The 20,219-nt window shown below is 44.9% G+C and overlaps 1 protein-coding gene across 1 annotated transcript in view; it reads right to left on the bottom strand.

The window, feature by feature from the left end:
- The window catches only part of PLA2G4A (phospholipase A2 group IVA), a 62,860-nt gene extending 47,081 nt beyond the window's left edge, over window positions 1-15,779 (bottom strand). Inside the window, exons 1-2 of the mRNA XM_017834963.1 lie at window positions 15,644-15,779; window positions 9,135-9,216 (exon numbers count right to left, since the gene is read on the bottom strand). Coding sequence (XP_017690452.1) covers window positions 9,135-9,216; window positions 15,644-15,676 — 115 coding nt within the window. The 5' untranslated portion in view covers window positions 15,677-15,779. The remainder of the gene's footprint in view (window positions 1-9,134; window positions 9,217-15,643) is intronic.
- Between the last annotated feature and the right edge of the window lie 4,440 nt (window positions 15,780-20,219).

Below are 20,219 nucleotides of genomic sequence, written 5' to 3'. Positions count from 1 at the left end.
TTTATCTCCTGGTTAAGTAATTGCTATAGGATTTTCCCTTTAAATTACATTATGAATCACCAAGTAAAACCCACAATGGACAGTAATTAGGGTCAAACACTCTCACATTAAAAAATGAGTAATGGTTTAACAATCTGTCTGTTGAAGAAACCCGTAAAATCTTCTACACTGACTGGAAAGCATTTGATCTCATGCTATTAATTTGATGAGATGACTGTCAGCAGGCCCCTATATTAATATAATTAATATTTCAGATATACAATTCATGTTTTAGTCATTTCAATTATTTCAACAGCATAAGTCATAAAGAAACTATAGAAAGCCTGTTCGAATATAAAATACCAAGGATGAAGCCAATACCATCACACATTAAAATTTATCTTATTTGTCCATCAAAAGCCAAAAGAAAGGTTCTTCAAGTATCCCAAAGCCTGTTTTGCTGTAAAAAATTCCACACCACAAGGATTTGACTCTTTTTCCACATGAGCACGTCATAGACACCCGTGATCACACTGGATATGAAGTAAAACTATACAAACTTTAATTTCACTTAATATATGCACCACCATTAGAGAAACTTCATCTGGATCCAGATTTTTTGGTCCCGTGACCTCCAGGTATCATTTTTAAGCAATTATGGGAATATTCCAGCAAGTCCATGGCAGAACTTCCTTAAAGAACTGTGTTAGTTTGGTTGATTGGAGCATTTTGCTTTCTGGTTAACCATTATTATAATTAATAATTATAATTTTATACTGATATGGATTATTACATATATACCAGTTACCATATATATTATACAAATACCAATACATCAATTATGTGTAATATTGATGCATGTGTATATATATAAAAATGATAATAACCATTAATTTATCCACCATTAAGTGCAATCCCATTCATAAAACCTCACTAGGTCCCAAATGACCATCTTTGTCTATTTTCCACCTTTTTTTGGGGCTTCCTGCATTACAGTACAGCTTGTTTAGCACAAAATCATACTGCAGCTGAGCAGCCTGACTGAGGCCAAGCTAATATTGGGAATTGCTGGATGACCTCTCCCTCTTCCAAGGGGGAGGAAGCTAAACAACAACTGAATTGCTATTCAAATAGTGAATTTTACAGGGCTCACTGGACAAGATGCTTCACAGTGGCTTGAAAATAGGAGTTGATCTCTCTGCCACAGTCAGGTGAAAATGTAATGAATTGTAAAATCATGGGGCTTTCCCAGTTTCATGTGACTTTCCGGTTTTAAAAAAGGGAATTCTTAAAAATGGTACTTACCAATAATTGTCAAGTACCAATGATTAACATTTCCCAAAAACCACATTAACAAATCAGTGAGTTATTAGATTTGGCTTAGCCTTGTCCTGTTCCACCCCAGTGAGAGACTAACAAAGGGCCTGAAAAAGATGTCTCCAGTGTTCAGGAGAACACAGGCACCAGGAATTGGTTAACTAAAGAAAGGAATGGAAAGAAGGAATGAAAAAAGGCAGAGCCACAGGACCCCACACAGGGACCAGGAGCAGGCCCCCCCATTCTCACGGAGCAGATACCTGAGAGGCTCCAGAGGAGGGGGTGGATTATTTGCTGCCTGTGTTTCAGGTATTACAGGGACTGCCAAGCTTTAGGCTCTGGGGATTTTGCAAAGGGGATGATGCAGGGTGAGATTTCACGAGCGGAAGGTGACTCCAAGTGAAGCAGCTATGCCGTGAGAAATCCTGGCATGAGGTAACACGTTCGTTAAAAATCAGCAGTGCCTTCTCTTGCAGTGCTTTGCAGCCCCAGCATTGCTGCAGTGAAGGGGAGAACTGAACTCCCAGCACAGGCACTGCATCACCACCCAGTGTGCTGCTGGGGGACATCACTGGTTTCACTGATCCAGCCTTGAAAGCGGAAAAAAACCAAACCTAAATAGGTCAGCTGAATGCTGCATAGGGTCACATCAGATTTGTACAAGTGCCAAGAGCAATATAATATTCCTTTCTCTACATTATTTCTAAGTTCCTTTTGCAGACAGATAGTGAAAAGTGACTGAAACAACTGCAACAGCCCAGAGAAAAATAACATTTTTCTCTGTAGTGTGCCAGAAACTAAGGGGTTTGGGTTTTTTTAATTAATTTAAATGCCTAGTTCTCAGTGAAACATCTCACTCTACCACCAAGACACATGGGAGAGAAGGTGGCCTGGCTCAGTTCCAACTGTGGGTCCACAGCAATGCCAGACCTGGACAGGGATAATTTGGTCTACAGTAAGTTTAGGCATATCATCACATTCCTGCTAAATTGCTTCAAAGCCACAAAATGACTTTTAGTCCAGATTTATGTTAGCTGATGGAGTATAGATTATTTCTAGTCTGGCATAAAGTCTGCTAATACAAATTTACACTGGCAAGGTTCTCTGAATCCACAGAACAAGTTTACACTGGATCTGTGTTTGGTATCAAGAGGTTTTAGAGGTTTTGGGTCTCTACCAACAGCCCTAGAGCTTGACTTACTATATTGCTGAAGTGCAGCCTCAGGGCCTTGATAGAGAAGAGGTTCTTCCCTTGACTTTTTAATTCAGACAATTATAAGGAACATTTTTCAAATCCAGAGCTGCCCTAACTGGAGCAGAACCAGAGCTAAGTATAGGCTCAGGCTGCTGCATAAACATCACATCTTTGTAAAACCATCATCACTGCCACTGCAAGAAGCTCCAGGAAACCCCAAACTGAAGTGACACCTGGGAGTTGTTCCTCCTGCTGTCCAACCTGAGCCTCCCCTGGCACAGCTGGAGGCCGTTCCCTCTCCTCCTGTCCCTTGTTCCCTGGCAGCAGAGCCCGACCCCCCCCAGCTCCCCCCTCCTGTCAGGGGGTTGCAGAGCCAGAAGGTCCCCCCTGAGCCTCCTTTTCTCCAGGCTGAGCCCCCCCAGCTCCCTCAGCCCCTCCTGCTGCTCCAGCCCCTTCCCAGCTCCCTTCCCTGCACACGCTCCAGCCCCTCCACGTCCTTCTTTCGTGAGGGGCCCACCACTGAACCCAATTCAGATGCTTGAGATCACACCTTTAAAACCCCATTTTCAAAACAAATTCAAAGTCTATTTTATACAGCAGACAGTAACCTGCAGAACTCCTTACCAAAGGAGCTGTGGGTGAAAAGACTGACATGGATTCAAAGAAAACAAGTGAAGTTTCTGCAGGAGAACCTCAGTGAGAGCTAATTACACCAGGAGCACATCCAGCTCAGGGAGTCCCTCACTGAGGGCAGTGGTGGAGAGGTGTCAGAGGAAAGTGTCACATGCTTACCCTGTTCATAATTTTCCTTTATAACTCACTGTGACTGATGTTCTTCCCAACTGTCCCTTAGGATCAGGCATTAGACCAACCCTAACACAACTTCAAAGCACTCCTGGGAAGGGGGATGAGAGGGAAAAGAATAGAAAGCAGGAAAAAGTCAACTTATTACAGAGGATAAATGGCACAAAATAAGGGAGACTCCTCCTAAATGGAGAGAGCAAAAGGCTCAAACTGGAGAAGCAGTGGTGTGCACAGCTCCTGGAGAAGAGCCCCACCACAGAGCTCTGCCTGGAGACAGGACAGCACGTGAAACAGGAGCACTTCCCAGCCACCAGCAAGCTCCTTTCTCCTGGGGCTGCAGCTGGTCCCAGCCTGGCAAGGGCCTGGAGCAGAGGGACAAGGAGGTTCTCCAACCAGAGCCCCAGGAAGATGGATCCTGGGTCTGAGCCAGCACGACTGCTCCATGTTCTCAGTGTAACAGTCACGGGAGAGCCCTCCCCTGGGATGAGAGCAAGTGTTCACCAGCCTTTGACAGAAACAGCCCCTGCCTCAGTAACTACATGGCAAGTACTCACAGACACAGTTTGGTTCTCATCAAAAAGATATTTTTGCAACTGAAAAGAGCAGCAATTCCTGGATCAGCTTCACTGTGGAACACAAGAACCGTTTTCCAACGTTGCTGTCCCCCTGAAGCACTGGCTAAGCCTAATCAGGAAAAGAACACTGGGAAGGAAACAAATCTGGCATTTAGTTGTCTCGATGATCTCCCTGAGATCTGCAGCAGACACCTCTTGAGCAGTTGTCAGTAGCACTGTTCATTTTTTAAGACCCACATATTTCAGTGCCAGCCCTGGCTCCTGATCCAGAGGCACCTGCTGTGGTCAGTGGTGGAGCTCAGAGCACTCCAGGCCATGGCAAACAGCAGGGCCAGCACAGGGGCTGGCAGAAGGCTCAAACATTATGGCTCCTGGCCACGAAACCCACATGTGCAGCTTGTAGGATGTGGAGGATTGGCCAACTCTGACCTACTTTTCCCAGGCTGTTGGAATGGAAAAGGGAAGGAGTTTGACTTGTTTTCCTCTTGCAACTCCCTTGCAAAAATCAGAACCTGCTCCAGGGCCTTGCAGGAAGAGCCTTAGCTGATGACACTTCAACAGGTATGGCAGCTAAGCCGGGGGGCAGGAGCAGCCAGATGTGATCCTGAGAACAGCTGGATCAGTCCTGAACCAGCTGCTGTAACACCAACTCCAGTACAAGCAGGCAAACCTCCAATTCCTCCCGTTGTTAGGCCAGGTTTAAAACCCTGCACACACCTACCTAGGCTGCTCTAGACTGCTGTGACTTGGGCTTTAGCTAGGCCAGGTTCAACCTCAGGAGCTCTGGCTGATGGTGAACAGCCACACTAGTGGGCTGACACCACACTAGTTCAGCCTAACTGCAATGGAAATGCATCTTTAAGTACCAGTGTCACAAGCTATCAAACTTTAAACTTTCTTGAGAAAAGATTTTTTTTCCCCTTGAAATGGCCCAGAATTACAAATGTTCATTATCAAAGCATCAAAAGTAGCTGAAGTAAGTAAAAGCTGCAAATCCAAAACAGGATTAAGCAAGATTAGCAATCATTAAGAACAGTCATAAAACTGGTTCCCTCTGTAGATGCTTCCACTTGTTTTGAAAGCCATTATACTGAAATGGATCTTTAAAGATACAAGACAAATTTTACAGTGCTTCCTTTGACCAAATTTTCCACCAAGCTCCCTGAAAATCCAGAAAGGGAGAGATGCTATGGAAAGAAGAACCAGTTTGCAAGCATTTCTCTTCTACAATATTGCAGTTTGGGATTCTGGTAGTTTTTCTGCAAGTTCTTGGACTGTCATGGAAGAAAGGAAAGGCTCTACAGTTTGGGTGGCATCTGAGTAGACTCAAAACTAAACATCTACTATATAGGAACACACTAGATCAGAGGCAAGATCTTTTCCAAGAGCTCCAGTCAGAGAAGTGATTTTACAAGGTCTGGAATCAGCAGAAAGCTAAGCATTTAAGATAACTAAATCCTCACCAATGCCATGCAGATTCTGTGATATTTTATCTTGTAATAGGTTTGTGTGGCAGCTTTTGGACAGCAGGGGAATAGAATCCCAGAATGGTTTGGGTGGGAAGGGACCATAAAGCCCATCCCAGTCCCACCCCCTGCCCTGGGCAGGGACACCTTCCACCAGCCCAGGTTGCTCCAAGCCCCGTTCAACCTGGCCTTGGACACTTCCAGGGATCCAGGGGCAGCCACAGCTTCTCTGGGCAACCTGTGCCAGGGCCTCCCCACCCTCACAGGGAAGGATTCCTTCCTAAGAAATTTCTTTGTCTCTTTTTGTGTTAAACTGTTTTTCTGCCAGCTCAGCTGGCTCACCCCCATCACATGTGTCTGACAGGTGGTACAAGGGTTGCAGCAGGAACACTGGGAAGAAGGAAAGGTCTAGGTGATAAAGTGGGTTTAGTTGTCTTTCTAACTATCCTACTCTGTTACAGTTAATTGGCAATAAATGGCAGGAATTTCCTCAAATTGAGTGTGTGTAGCCCATGTCAATAAGAGGTGAATGATCTCCTCTCCTTATCTTGACCCAAGAGAGCCTTTCATCATATTTTCTCCCCTGTATTGTTGATGGCAGGGGAGTGATAGAGAGACCAGCCAAGGTCAACCCACCAACATCTGCTGTAGTTACTCAGCTCATAAATCTTCCAGCCTGTAAAAGATGCAGCCAGAAGAGCTGAGCCCAGTGAACAGAGCAGTCACTAAACCAGAATTTACATCTGGGGAAAGCTGCATCACCTGGATGTTGATGGGATGATGATATCTTGGACTGACATAATCACGTTGACAGACACCAAAAACTGAAATAAGTTAAATCAGTAAAGAAAATACTTCTATATTAAGGCAACAGTAAATGGGCAGATACCTTTAATAAGAAAGGATTTGAATGAACTCCTGGAAAGAGGGTCTGCTCTCAAACTTCTTTTGCCCCCTCCCAACCATGCTGGGTCATTTCTTACAGTAAATCTCATTTATCATCCCCAAACATGCATTCACAGAATGACAAATTGGTCAAAGTACACTGACTTCCTTCACATATGAAAATCATCTAGATGGAAAATTTCTATTATGCAATTATTGCCATTTTGGTTTATTTTGATGTGCTCTATCAGTGAGTAGGAAGAGCAGCTACTGTAGCTCAGCTACTCAGATCCTGGGATGACCAAGATTTAGATTTGGTTGCTTGTCTTTGTCAGATCACCTCCCAGAAATGTTAACTCACAGACACAATGGGAAACCACAGCCAAACAGAGGGCTGGAGGCTATCCCAGCTCCAGCTTCCTCTGCTGTTCCACCACAAAGAGCAGCCAAGGCACTAAAAATAAGTCTTGAATCAGCAGAGCTGCCTGTGTGACCTGGTCACTCCTGGAAACACACTGCCTGTGGAAGCTACACTGTTAGTGGGCACCTGTGACCTGGGTTTAAGGATAACACAAACATTTACACTCCTCATTAACAAAGAGCTCAATAAATCTTGAAAAACATGCTTAAAATATTGCCTGGGCTTAAGGAGACAGAACTCAGGGCCTCCATGCCCATCCACACACCACCTTCCAGCTAAAACTCTTTGAGCAGAGGCAGAGTTCAGAGCCTTAAGATGAAAATATCACACAGAGCACTTCAGCATATTTAATAAGCTTAGATTGACCCAGATTTTTCAGAGCAAGTCTTGGAAAAACTGACACGGCAAAAAGAACAGCAAAACATTACACAAAATCCCCCATGTTCCCCCATCACCACCACAATGTAAAATTAACTCTCTTGACCCCAGAACAATAACAGCAGAAAAAAAAATCAGGGGCAGTCCACCAGAAGAGCCAACAGCTTGGTAGTGTCCATAATGGGACAGTGTCCATGAAGGGTATTCAGGTACCCACCCCAACCACATCACAGTCACCCTTCCTGGCAGTGATTCCTGTCCTTGAGACAAGAACAGTTCAGAAATTCCTTCCACAAGTTCCAGTTTTGGTAAATCAAATTAAAAACATAAACATGCATATATACATACATACATATATATATATATATATATATATGTTGGCACAATCAACTGTAAAGACCCTTGAGCACTCACAGCTTCAAGCATCTCTCCTCAGTAATTAACATGATCACTGTTTTGATCAAAGAGCTCCCAGGCTCCAACACAGCTTTGTAAAAACCCGGGAAATAAAAACGTTGTTCACTTTCCCAAAATAAAAACAGACACAACGATCTGTTTTTCTCACTCTGGGGGATTTGCCAGGACTCCAAGAACCAGCCTCAGGAACTTGGAAGCTCCCTCAGAGATGCCCCAGGCTACAGAGCTCTGGTAGCTGCCTCAGACAGGAAACAAAGCAGGTTTTGGTAGCCCTTAGTTCTGACAGGTTTTATCAAAATAAAATCTTCTTCCTGAGCAGCTTTTTGGTTTTGGTGATTTGCAAAGATAAGAGGGTGGGTTTTTTTGGAAGGAAAAAAAAAAAAAAAGAAATTACATTAATGGATTGCACTTGGAATTTATTCTATAGGAATATGGTGGACAAAAATGCCATGGTCTTCTGGCTTTCTTCACCCTTTCCCCACTCCCTTTAATATCATATCATGGGGTCCTCTTTTCAACCTCCTCTTTTCTCTTCCCATGTTCCCCACACCGTCTCACAAAAGAGAACTCTGAGAACCTGTGTTGTCCATCTTCTCACACACACAAACCTGTGGGCTCCTTCTTCCACTCTTCCAGCACTTCTCCTGAGGTTTTTTTGTATAAAGATTATATAAATATGGACATACACACCCCACTGCATCTTCTCTGGGTGTTCTGTCCTTTACCCCACAGGAGATGTTAAACAGATTCCCAGTTCCCTCTTTTTCCCTTCACCAGGGCTCCCCTCTCTCCCCTCATACTTGGGGCTCTTGAACATTCCCCTTCCAAGTGTCCTTCCCCCAGTTTTGCTACCAACAGTAGACTTTAACTCTGAAAACCCACTGTTAACCCACTGAAGCAAAGCTGAGTGTCAGAGCAGCAATTGGAAAGCATTTGCATGTCCAAGGAGCCTGATGGGAGAGCAGGAGCAGGACACCACACTCACCCTCCCAACCCCAGCCTTGGGCTATGCCAAGCTCTGCACAGAGTGCCAGGGAAAGGGAGAGATGACCTGGCAGCAGAGCAGTTAGACCTGAGGAAATGGGAATGTTCTTTCTGCAGATTCAGCCAATATTCTCTCCCTCTTCCCCCCTTTAGAGCAGAGAAGAGTTTTCATGGGTTGTTCTTCCTGGTGGTTTCCTGTTCAGCTACACAGTCCAGCAGCCTCACAGAAAGGGGAAGAAGTGCTGGTGTCATGTATCTCCCCACCACAAGATCTGCTGACCCATTTTGGGTTGGTTTCTGAAATGGCTTTTATTTTTTTCTCTGCACTGACTCAGCAGAGCTCTGGGCTCCTCTCCTTTGACATGTTCCCACCAGCAAACCACAGCCTTCTGAGGCAGCAGCAACTACCAGTCCCACAGGACTCACACACTGAGCCAAAAAGCTAATTGTAGGTGTTGCTTGTTGTAGGCAAATCGTTTACAACTCACTCAGCTCTTCTGGATCAATGGAAAGAAGGAGCAGCAAATCTGCTCTGAGTGAGAGTGAGCAATGACACGGGGACACTGCCCTGGCTTTAATAAGACAGACAAAAAACCACCCCCAGCCCAGGAACAATCATTTAATGCACGACAAGCTGGATGTGTCATCACCTCCCCCTGCCTACGGCAACAGCCTCATGGAAGAAAGAGCAAAACAGAAAGAGAAATACTCACGCATGTCACCAATGGCTCCCTTGGTGACATTTGTGGCTTTCCTTACTGTCACAGTGAATATGTGTGAGTACTGGTGCTCCACCTGGAAGTCAGAGAGTTAGAGGTGATTAAGCTCCAGAACAACAACAACAGCAACCACCAAAAATCATCTATGAAAACAGGGTTTCATTTGGTCCAAAAACAGAGAGAGGGAAATCACCCAGGCAAAACGTAAGGGAAACTCATACTGGATAGAGCATCTTAAAGCTGAACTGCACCCTGCAGCTTTACTGGGAGGTCAGACCTTGCACTGGGGCTGCTGGATTTTCCTGCAGCCACACCTACTAATCTCAATGAATAACACTCCTCCTCTCCACACAACCTGCTCCAAGGCATTTAGTCAGTCAGGGACAACTGGGTACGGTAAAGAAAAAATAAAAAAGGGGTTATTTTACAGCTTGTCGTTGTAATTACCTTCCCCTGGTACAAAGAACAGGAGGAATTATTTCCAAGTATGTGTTCTGGAGCAGATAAAAGCACACTGCACGCGCAAGGGACAGGGTGAGTGATACTTGGAGTACACCTTTTAGCACACATCAATATTCAGTGGGAAAGCATCCTTAAGACAATGTAAGGAAGGTGAAAACCCAGCTGTTAAAACATTCCCCAGCAAGTTTTGTGCAGTTTCTGGGGGTTCCTGTTTCCTGCAGAGCCCAAGCACACAGCAGGAGCAGGTCTCTCCTGAACAAACTAGGGAAGTAGGAAAAGATGTGAAGTTAAGAAACAAAAATAAAAAAAAATAATAAAAAGAGGTCACCAACTCACATCTACTGTTGCTTTATCTACACAGCCATAAATTTGACCAACTCTGAGACTGACCAGTGCATACTGCAGGGCAGACAACACTGCCTTTACAGGGACAGAGCACAGAGAGTGTGGGTATATCTGATGTGCTGGAGGCAGGATCAGGTCTCCCACAATTGCCTCCCAGCCCTTACACCCACACTGCTATGTTAAAAGCCTGTCTTAGGACACTTGAGCTGTCTGGCTGCCCACAGTGCCCAGACACTGACTCATACCCTGCTACAACATACCTCAAGTTTGCATTTCCAACACTGAAACGGGGATATTTTCTATCTTTTCCTAACCCCCTATTAACTTGGTGATATATTTGGCATATCAGCCATTGGGACCAAAACAACCAGCCAAGTATCAAAGGTCTTACAATGTATTCCAAGCAGAAGGAAAAGGGGGAAAGACCAGAATCAAGAAATTCACTGGAATTTATTTAAAACCACAGACAATACCCTTGGTATGGGACATGCTTTTCAGGCTGTGCCTGGTGCTTTCTTGCTATGTTTTCATCTGGACACTTCCTTTTTTCAAAACTGGTTGTTCCAGCCAAGCCTCATTATTTCTCATCTACAACTCACCAGAGAGTCTAGAACCAAACTGGACCCCTCTAATACAAATAAAAAAAATTACTAATCTTATAGGTATCTTATATATCATTTCCTCAAAAAAAAAAACCAAAAAAAGCCAAAACCAACTAAAGACAGCAAAAGTGGCTTGTGAGTGTTAAGTAATAGTTGTGTCAGGATACATTAAAAAGCAACTCAAACGATACCAACCCAAATGCCTCCACAACCCTGAGCACAGCCACACCATCCATGACTGTCTGTCTGTCCAGCAGCACATGGCAGCTCCGGGATCCCTCCCCTGTCAGCTGCAGGAGCTGTCTGGATCAAAGAACAAGGCAGCAGGCAGGGGGAACTGGGGCAATGCCAGCTGTTACCTTACAAGTGGTGCACTGAAACCCTCATCGGTTCAGAGGTTCACCAACCACAGGAAAAGTGGAATTCAGACTCTGCCTGATCCTCCCAGCGGGACTCTTTGCTCACCTCCAAAGCACCAAACCCAACAGAAAGGGTTTAGGTGTGGGAACCAATACCTACTGAACAGCCTGCCCTGTGCTGGCATGGAGACATACCCAGGATTCCATGACATCCATCACCACCTGCACTGCAGCTTCCAAGAGCGCGTGGATGAACGGGAAGGAGGATGGGACTTCTCCGTGAATAAATTTCTGCCCAGAGTTTTCCATCACGGCGGGGTAAATGGGGATTTTAGTGACTACCTGGGGAGAGCTGGTTCTATGTGAACACAGTTATGTGAAGTTCTGTCATTCACCCTGCTCCAAGAATTTTTACAAGCTGTGAATCTCCCAAAACCAACCGCTCCCGCTGTCCCCTATTTTCAGTTTGCTGCTTAAAAACACCCAAAGCTGCTTTATCAGTGTGTGCCACCTTCACACAGGTCAGGTTGATGAAGGGCTGGTTTCACAACACGGCACTGGCCTCAGTTTGTTCACAGACTGATGTATTTCCTTTGTCACATACAACCTTATAATTAAGAGAAACAGCCCAAAGTACAAACACACCACCCTTCTCCTTTTTCTCAGCTCTTAAGAAAGAGCTTGTCCTCACCGGAGAACACAAATCAGAGATCACTGAGCATTTAGCAACGAGGAGGAGGATGGAGTTATAATTAAGTGACAGGGATGGGACATGGGTGTGCTGCATTCAGCTCTCAGCTGATACATGAAATTCATGTGAAATTGTGGTGCCTCGGAGTCCTCGGTGGAAAACGAGGAGACTACACGATGCTTCCTGACAAAAAGCACTCTGTAAAGTCATTTCCTTGCATCTCCCAGTCCTACTCATGAAATTTATATGCCTAAATAAAATGCCTACCACCAAGCCACCACTTACTAGTGCATTCTCATTCCAGCAGGACAGAGATCATCACTATTTCTACTGCAAGTCAATAACTGTTTTGCTAAACAGTTATATTATCATAAAAACTGCTTTTTATTGACTGAAACAGCAACCCCCACCATTCCAGCTGTTATACTGCCAGGAAAGTTAAGTCTGGTTTAAGATCTGGGATCCTTTGAAAGGAAGGCAAGTACACAGAGGCCTGGCAAAACCAGAAAACATTATATCCTTTCCCCATGCCTCACACTGAGGATTATAATTATAAAGAGTTATTAATATTTGGCCATAATGACACACTTGAAAGAAATTTGTAACTACTAAAATAAATGATCTCCCTGTTTGTAAAAAGAAAAATATACAGAGATACACAGGAAGCTCCAAAGTCCAGATCTCTTCTTACACCAAAATAAACGTTTTTCACGTAATTTAAGTACAACGGGAAATGAGGGCAATTTTCCACTTAGGATCCAGTTTCTAAGGGGATTAAAAGGATTAAATGTCCACATTTCAGAAGCATTTTTTGGTTAGTGTTTGGAGTGAGTTCTGAAGGCATCAGATGCCCCCTGGAAACACCACAAGAAATGTGTTGACTCCAAATACCTCTACAAATCCAGCCCTTGCTGCTTGAGATGACTAAGCTGCATTTTCTCAAGTGACTTATGTTCACCTTAAATCTTGATAAAAATCTGTACATTGCCAACCCCTCAAGTACTTCTGAAAAACAGAGGATGGTAAATAAATCACTTAAACGTTGCAACACTGAGTGGAGCAACATCTGCATTCCTTCAAAAATTGACGACGGGTTACAAATTTCAAAAGCTCACAACTAATTCTCGTGGAAGGTGTCCCTGCCCATGGCAGGGGGTGGAATGAGATGGGCTTTAAGGTCCCTTCCAACCCAAACCATTCTGGGATTCGATGAATTTAAAAAACTCAGACCTACCATCCACAGTGGCCTCGCTTTACAGGTGCATTTCATCTCACTTCCTCTTTGTTCATAAATTTAGAGAAGAAAGGAGAGAAAGGTTTTCAACCTGCCCTCTCTGAGCATGGGGTTTCTAAATTACAGGACTCCTGTGGGCAGTATTCACTCTACTGGTTCAATACTGGGTTTCACCCAGCTGGGCACTGACCAGGCTCCCCAGGGCAGTGGGCACACACCTAGGCTGCCAGAGCTCCAGGAGTGTTTGGATGATCCTCTCAAGCACATGGTGTGACTCTTGGGGAGGGGCATGAGCAGGGCCAGGAGTTGGACCTGATGATCCCTGTGGGTCCCTTCTAACTCAGCATGTTCTGGGATTCTGGGATTCCAGGTATCCTGCACAGTCACGATTCAATATCTGCTGTTCTCACACACCTTTCCATCTCTCGAACTCCTCCCCTGCCTCCTTTCTTCCTCCCTCACCTTTGCTTGCCTTCCTCCCAGTAAAATTTCCCTAATTATCTGCTTTCCTCCCTTTAACATACTTTACATCTTTTACATATCTGTGAGCACACAAACACCATCACCTTCCCACTCTGGGGCTGGGAAACAACCTCACACCAAAGTCTCCCGGAACGCAGGTGGGTTTTACCTACAAACTTTCCGGACTTGCCAAGAAGGAGGAATTTACACGTCTCCAGTATCATATTTGTGTATTCCAGAATGCTGAGTCACAGAACACAACTCCATCAGGAGGCTGCCTTGCACACCAACCCCAATCAGGAAGCTCTGGCACGGGCAGATTGCATAAGTATTTGATAGTTTTACTTCCTCAATGTTAAGGTCACTTGAGCTCACAATTGGGCTGGACAAATGACAATATTTGCCTGTTTACTTAAGTAATAGATTTGCAGAGTCCATGCTCTTCTTTCACAGGGTATTTCAATTCAGACAAACATTTGTACACACACACACACAATTTTACCTTGAAGCCATTTTCCCCATTGTTATAATATCTATCCCCCATATCATTGTAACCAAAGATGTATTACATATCTTAAGCCTCTAAATCTAAAGTTTTTTTGGCACAGTCTGCACCTCCAGTAGCTTTTTATTCCTCAGAGTCTTTCACAAAACGTGAAAGAAAGATAAATAAAAAGAAATAAAAATTAAAAGATCAGAAAACACACAAATCAGCAAAAGGACTTTCAGGGAGAATACTTTTGAGTCTTTTAATGCCAAATGTTCTTAAAATCCAAGATTTTTGCATGGGTACGAGCCTGCTGCCTTCCAAATTCCAGTAAAAACTTCCATGGAATTTCAACCTTCAAATTAAGAAACCTCAAAAGATTTCCATTCACTTTTCAAGCAATTAAAAGATCAGCTCTTGCACTGACAGTGTTTATTACAATATATATACTGGTATCAAAAGATCTTTCACGAGAATGATTCAATGAACTACAACCGAGTGCCTCAGAGACCTCTCCCATAAAGGTACAGATCATTCCAAGCATTCCATCCAGGAGAGGGCAGTGATGCCAAAAGGACCAAGTCAGCGAATTGTAACACAGTTAAACTGAGACATCAACCTGCAGTTGGTCCTTCCAGCTGAGTTCACAGGCCTGTGGAGGAGCAAAGCCGAGTCTGGCATGTGCTGGCTGCAAACCGGAGCAGAGGATGTGAGCGTGTGGGGTACAAACCACAGCACTGATAAGAGATCACTTCAAGGAAGCACAGGGTGTATTTTTAGCCATGCTTTAGAAGCACAGCACTCTGACAAGCGTGGTTATCTCTGGGTACACGTCACTATTCCTGCTGGGGGATCCCGGGGCTCTTCCGAGAAGCCCGTGATAGGAACACGCCCGGTGTGGCTCCAGATTTCAGTTTGAGCAGGAACTGCCATTTCGTGTTTACTCTGGAAAGTCACTTCCAGGAGAGCTACACGGGAATATCCCAGTGTTCAGTGAGCCACTGCCTCGCCCCACAAAGGGCAGTTCTGCTCCCCTTTCCCTTCTCCTTCTCTTGTCCCTGCTTCTCCGCTACACAGGTTGTGCTGACATGGCTCCACCCTCCCCCTGGGCCAGCTCTGACAGCACAAAACGGATTTTCTAATCATTCCATGAAATCCTGGAATGGTTTGGCTTGGAAGGGACCTTAAAGCCTATCCCTGCCATGGGCAGGGACACCTTCCACTAGCCCAGGTCGCTCCAAGCCCCATCCAACCTGGACACTTCCAGGGATCCAGGGGCAGCCACAGCTTCTCTGGGCAGCCTGTGCCAGGGCCTCCCCACCCTCACAGCCAAGAACCCCTTACTAATAACTGGTTTTGGTCTATTTTTGTATTGAACTGTTTTTTCTGCCAATTCATCAAGGTCAATTGTCTCCCTAAAGACATGGGTTTGATAGCTGGGACAAGGGATGCAGCAGGAACACTGGGATAAAGCAGGAAGGGGGGAGCAGGAGCCTTCAGCAGCAGCTGCTGTTGAGTAGCACAGACCATTTCACTCAGACCTTGAGTTTCCAGGATGTATTCTGAAGATTATCTTTGAACCAACGTCATTGATATACACTAGTTTAAGATCTAAATACCCAAAATTGTCAACTCACTCCTCTATCCATACTAATGAAAAGGGAAAGAGTTAGTCAGTAAATAGAATTGTGCCAAAAAAAATTGTACTGTAAGGGATAAAGTTACACACACCATTTCTTTAAGGAATTAGTAACAACTGCAATGTTATGTGCTTATTTAGAGTAACCTCTACTAGAACACATTATACAAGACAGGATATATTACAGAAGACAGTATACACAGAAGATTCAGAGCTACTTACCACAATGTGCTGGTAAGGATCTATGACAGACATTTTTCTTAATTTTTATTCAAGGCAACTGTCAAATATTTATTTCAATTCCACAGAGGAGAGGCTTTCTCGTTTTTCAGAGCAGAGTTCACTATGAAAGATCCTTTCCCTACTAAATAAAGAAAAAAATATAATTAAAATTCTTATGTTCCTTTTAAACTGTATTTTGTAACAGCACAAATCAATTCCTCTGCTCTAGGAAGGTTCCCAGCACTCACTTGTTTACCAAGCAATTAATTTCAATAAACTATGGAGATACAGATATTTACTTGCCTGAGCTGTAGAAGTTTCTCGTGCTTATTTCCTCTACCTCAGGGTAAGAGCGGGAATCAAATATCTTGAATTCCAGTCATCCCAGTATCCTACAGACAAACAAAAGAAGAGAGGCATCACATTCATCCCTTACATACATTGTAATATATATGCTTCCATACATTACAATCCTAGTTAAAACCAGGACTGAGAACTCTAAAGGAGCAGCAACAGTGCCCTCTGTAAACCCAGAAAGGCAATTCCAGCCAGAGTTGTGTGTCACCTCCAGGCCACCCCAGCTCTCTGGAGATGCTCAAGAGGCTGTGACAGGCAAACTGCAAATCAGCTGGAAGGATTTAAACAGACTCTTCATAGGCCTCTGCTTTCTGAACACTTGGTGAAAATCAGGGGCCACCAGAGACGTTCAACTTCAGAACTGTTTCCAACGATCAAAGGGAGGTTACTCCTTTCTGCATCTCTAAAAATCCATGGGGACTGCTGCACAGGATCAGTTCTCAGATCCAGCTGGACCTGAACCATCACAAAAACTTCAGAGTGAAAAGAAGCAAAGCACCACGTGAGGCTTGGTCTCAAGGAAATGATTCCTAATCCTCAATTCTGAAACGGCAGGATAAGCCCTAAAGGATGATGATTTATATCACTCCCAAACCCCTGGCTCTCAAGCAATTACGTGCAGGCATTACAATAACAATCTAGTTTTGTTATGATCACTGGAACATTACGATATCCCTTCATTAATCACTGAATCATTAAGGCTGGGAAAGCCCTCCAAGATAATTGAGTCCAACCATTAATCCAGCACAGCCAGGTCCACCACTAACCCACCACATCTACACGTTTTTTGAACACTTCCAGGGACAGTGATTCTACCACTTCCCTGGGCAGCCTGGGCCAGTGCCTGCCCACCCTTTCCTGGCAGCTCTAACAATAGCTTGAGGCTAGAAATCACCCTGGGCTTATTTATTTGTTTTTATCTAAGGAAGTCTGAATAAGAAAGACTTCAGCACTGGAGTAAATGTGCCCAGCCATATCAGTTTTGGAGGAACTGCTGGAATTCAAAGGCAATCCAGAAAAAGGAACAGCAAGTGCTATCCAATCACTGTCATGAACAGGAATTTTTTAAGTCATAAATCAGAAAATACACATTTCCCCTAAGTGCACAGCCAACTACCAACAAGCACCACATTCAATTTGAGAGGATACACAAAACCAAGCTGAGGATACTGCTCTGTCCCTGGAACTAAGAAAACAGGTTAAGCCTGGTTCGAGTTGTTTGTCTTGCATCCTAAAGGCAGAGTTCCAGTTCCCCAGATGATCACTGAACTGGCTTAGACATGAGATCATCCTCTCTTTTCCTATTACCCCCCGCCTCATTTATTTCAACATCTGCAGGAAACGCATCTGGGATGCTGCAAACAACAGCCTCTTTGACTCCAGGGCCGGGATGAATCCCCAAGCGCCACCTGCCCTCCATGTTGGATGAGACAAGGATGGTGCAGACAGACAAAAATGCGATCACGTCATCACCAACTGCCTCCCAAACACACCCGCGCTCGCTGCGAGGGAAGGACACACGGACAGAGCTCTCAACAGGGACAAAAGGGCCAGGGAGCCTTGATGTGACAGACAAAGCCCAATATCCTGGTTTTCCGTACAGCACATCCCACCCCAACTCCTGCTGGTGTTACTCCAAATGGGAACTCTTGCTTTGCTGTCTTGTCAGTCTTCCAGGATGCACTAAACAGAGGCAGGTACCCAAACCCAGGCATCCAGTGCCACCTCAGACATGTGAGTGCACCTGGCAGACAGACACATATTCATGCCCTTCCAGGAGCCAACATCTGAAGAAGCAGCAGACATCTATGTTTAAGTGACTCAAACACTTATTTATGTCCTTTACATTGGACTTCATTCCTATCAGAGTTACTTGACCCTGTCATAATTACATTACACCCTCTGCAAGCTCACACTACATTATCCAGGGAGTTTGGGTCAATAGATTCTATACCTGAAAATTTTATTGTGGCAGAGGAGCCAAATACAGCACTACCAGAAGGTCCCTGTTACACTCACCAAGAGCCATGAAGAAAGTCTTGAAGAACATTTGCTTCAAACATCTGCAGCAAAGAGAGCTGTGATCCCAAAATTATCTCAACGCTGCTCATATACATTGTCCATCGCACAAAGCCTAATGGAAGAGTCTTCATACCATCTCAGATTATCCTGAGCTGGGAGGGACCCACAAGGACCATCCAGTCCAACCCCTGGCCCTGCACAGACACCCCAACAATCCCACCCTGTCCCTCAGAGCGTTGTCCAAACCCTCCTGGAGCTCTGGCAGCCTTGGGGTTGTGCCCACTGCCCTGGGGAGCCTGGTCAGTGCCCACCCACCCTCTGGGGGAAGAACCTTTCCCTGAGATCCAACCTGACCCTGCCCTGACACAGCTCCAGCCATTCCCTGGGTGCTGTCCCTGGTCCCCCCAGAGCAGAGATCAGAGCCGCAGACCCCAGTGAGCTCTGCCCTCAGTCTCCTCTGCTCCAGCCAATCTTCAGCTAATTAAGGGCTGCAGCACAAGCACACACAAAGACCTGCACTTGAGCTGGAGAGTCCAACCCTTGACAGATGCAGGGGAAGCCTCTGAGCACATCTGCAAGGACACACTGATATTACTAACACAGACTGTTTTGCTTCCCTGATATCTGGTGGTATCACATTATCTGTGACTGTGCTGTTCCCAGGGCTGACAGCATTCCTTCCTAAAGGAAAAGCACCTCACAGGCCGTGCTGCTGCAGCAACATGAGCATAAATCCTGTGTGGACAGGGCTTGGAACAACCTGGGCTAGTGGAAGGTGTCTCTGCCCACAGCAGCAGGTAGAACTAGATGAGCTTTAATGTTCCTTCCAACTCAAACCATTCTGGGATTCCTGTTGTTTTACTGATGAGTGTCCAAGTTTACGAATTACCCACCAAACAGCCTCTTGAACAGGCCACAGTTCAGCCTGGTCATGCAATATAGAGACAGCTCCCCTTTTAAGTGCCTAAATCTCACTCTCATCCAAAAATGAACTCTACTTTCATCAGTCCAAGAGTGTTAAATTGTTAGGCTCAGTTTCAGACATCATGAGTACCAAGTGGATAGGTGGATCACTGGTTAAATCAAGAGTCTTTTGGGATCTCAGCTCACTTTCACTTGTGGTGACAGACTGAAATGGAGAGGGGATTATTGTCTGAGGAGACCGACAACAGCAGAGCTACTGTACAGAAAGAAGTTACACACACACACAAAGATTATTACAGGAACATTTTCATTCTCAGTGTTGACCTAATAAATTCCTACAGATAGCTCAGTTTTACAGGATATGTCAAGGCAAAGGACAGGAAGAATAATGGGATTTTGCCAATTCATGCTGAGCATGAGCTTACTCCAGAGTTAGTGTGACCGAGCAGAAAAGCTCTGGAAGTGAGTAAAGCACAACCCAGTATAAATCTCATCACCAGAATACGTCCTCACAACTGTAAGAAAAATCATTAAAAGGAGATTGTTTATATCAACCTAGCCAATTCCTCTTAAAAAAAAAAATCAAATACATGGACAATTTGAAAAATCAGAAGTGAATAAGTATGACTCACCAGTACAGTCACTAACGTTCAATCTATTGTGATAAGAGTAAGGGGTACAGAATAAGCTAAGTAATGACTCAGGCTTTTTGTATGAATGTCAGCAGCCATTTATATCAAATCAGATTACAGCATTTTATTTGGTTAGATTGATCCTGTGATTGTATAGCAGAAATAACAAATAATCTGTTTCCACATGACTTTTCCCAGCATCCTGGAAAATCACTGTAATGCTATTTCTTAATTTAGGGCTTCCCACATGAGAAGGAAGGATTACCTCTGACTCCATGTAGAGCACCCATCACCTCATTTTTATCACAAATGGGAAAGTATTTGCTTTGCTCGTGTGCCATGTGGATCCGTGGGTTGAGGCCAGTGGTGTGAGGGACAAGGCCAAGTGCCACCCTCGGGTCACAACAACCCATGGAACTCTCCAGGATGGGGCAGAGGGGCCAGAAAGTGCCCAGTGGGAAAGGACTGAGGGTGCTGGTGCCGGGGCTGGACACGATCCCAGGGGTGCCCAGGGGGGCAGGAGGCCAATGGCCCCTGGGCTGTGCCAGCCATGGGGTGTCCCAGCCCCAGGGCAGTGCCCGTCCCTGTGCCGGGCACGGCTGAGGGACCTCCAGGGCCGTGTCCAGGGCTGGGCCCTCAAC

This window comes from Lepidothrix coronata, unplaced genomic scaffold (genome assembly GCF_001604755.1).
Source record: "Lepidothrix coronata isolate B3197 unplaced genomic scaffold, Lepidothrix_coronata-1.0 Scaffold246, whole genome shotgun sequence".
Classification (NCBI taxonomy): Eukaryota; Metazoa; Chordata; class Aves; order Passeriformes; family Pipridae; genus Lepidothrix; species Lepidothrix coronata.
Note: the sequence above shows the minus strand (reverse complement) of the source record. Positions and strands in the feature narration are given on the sequence as shown.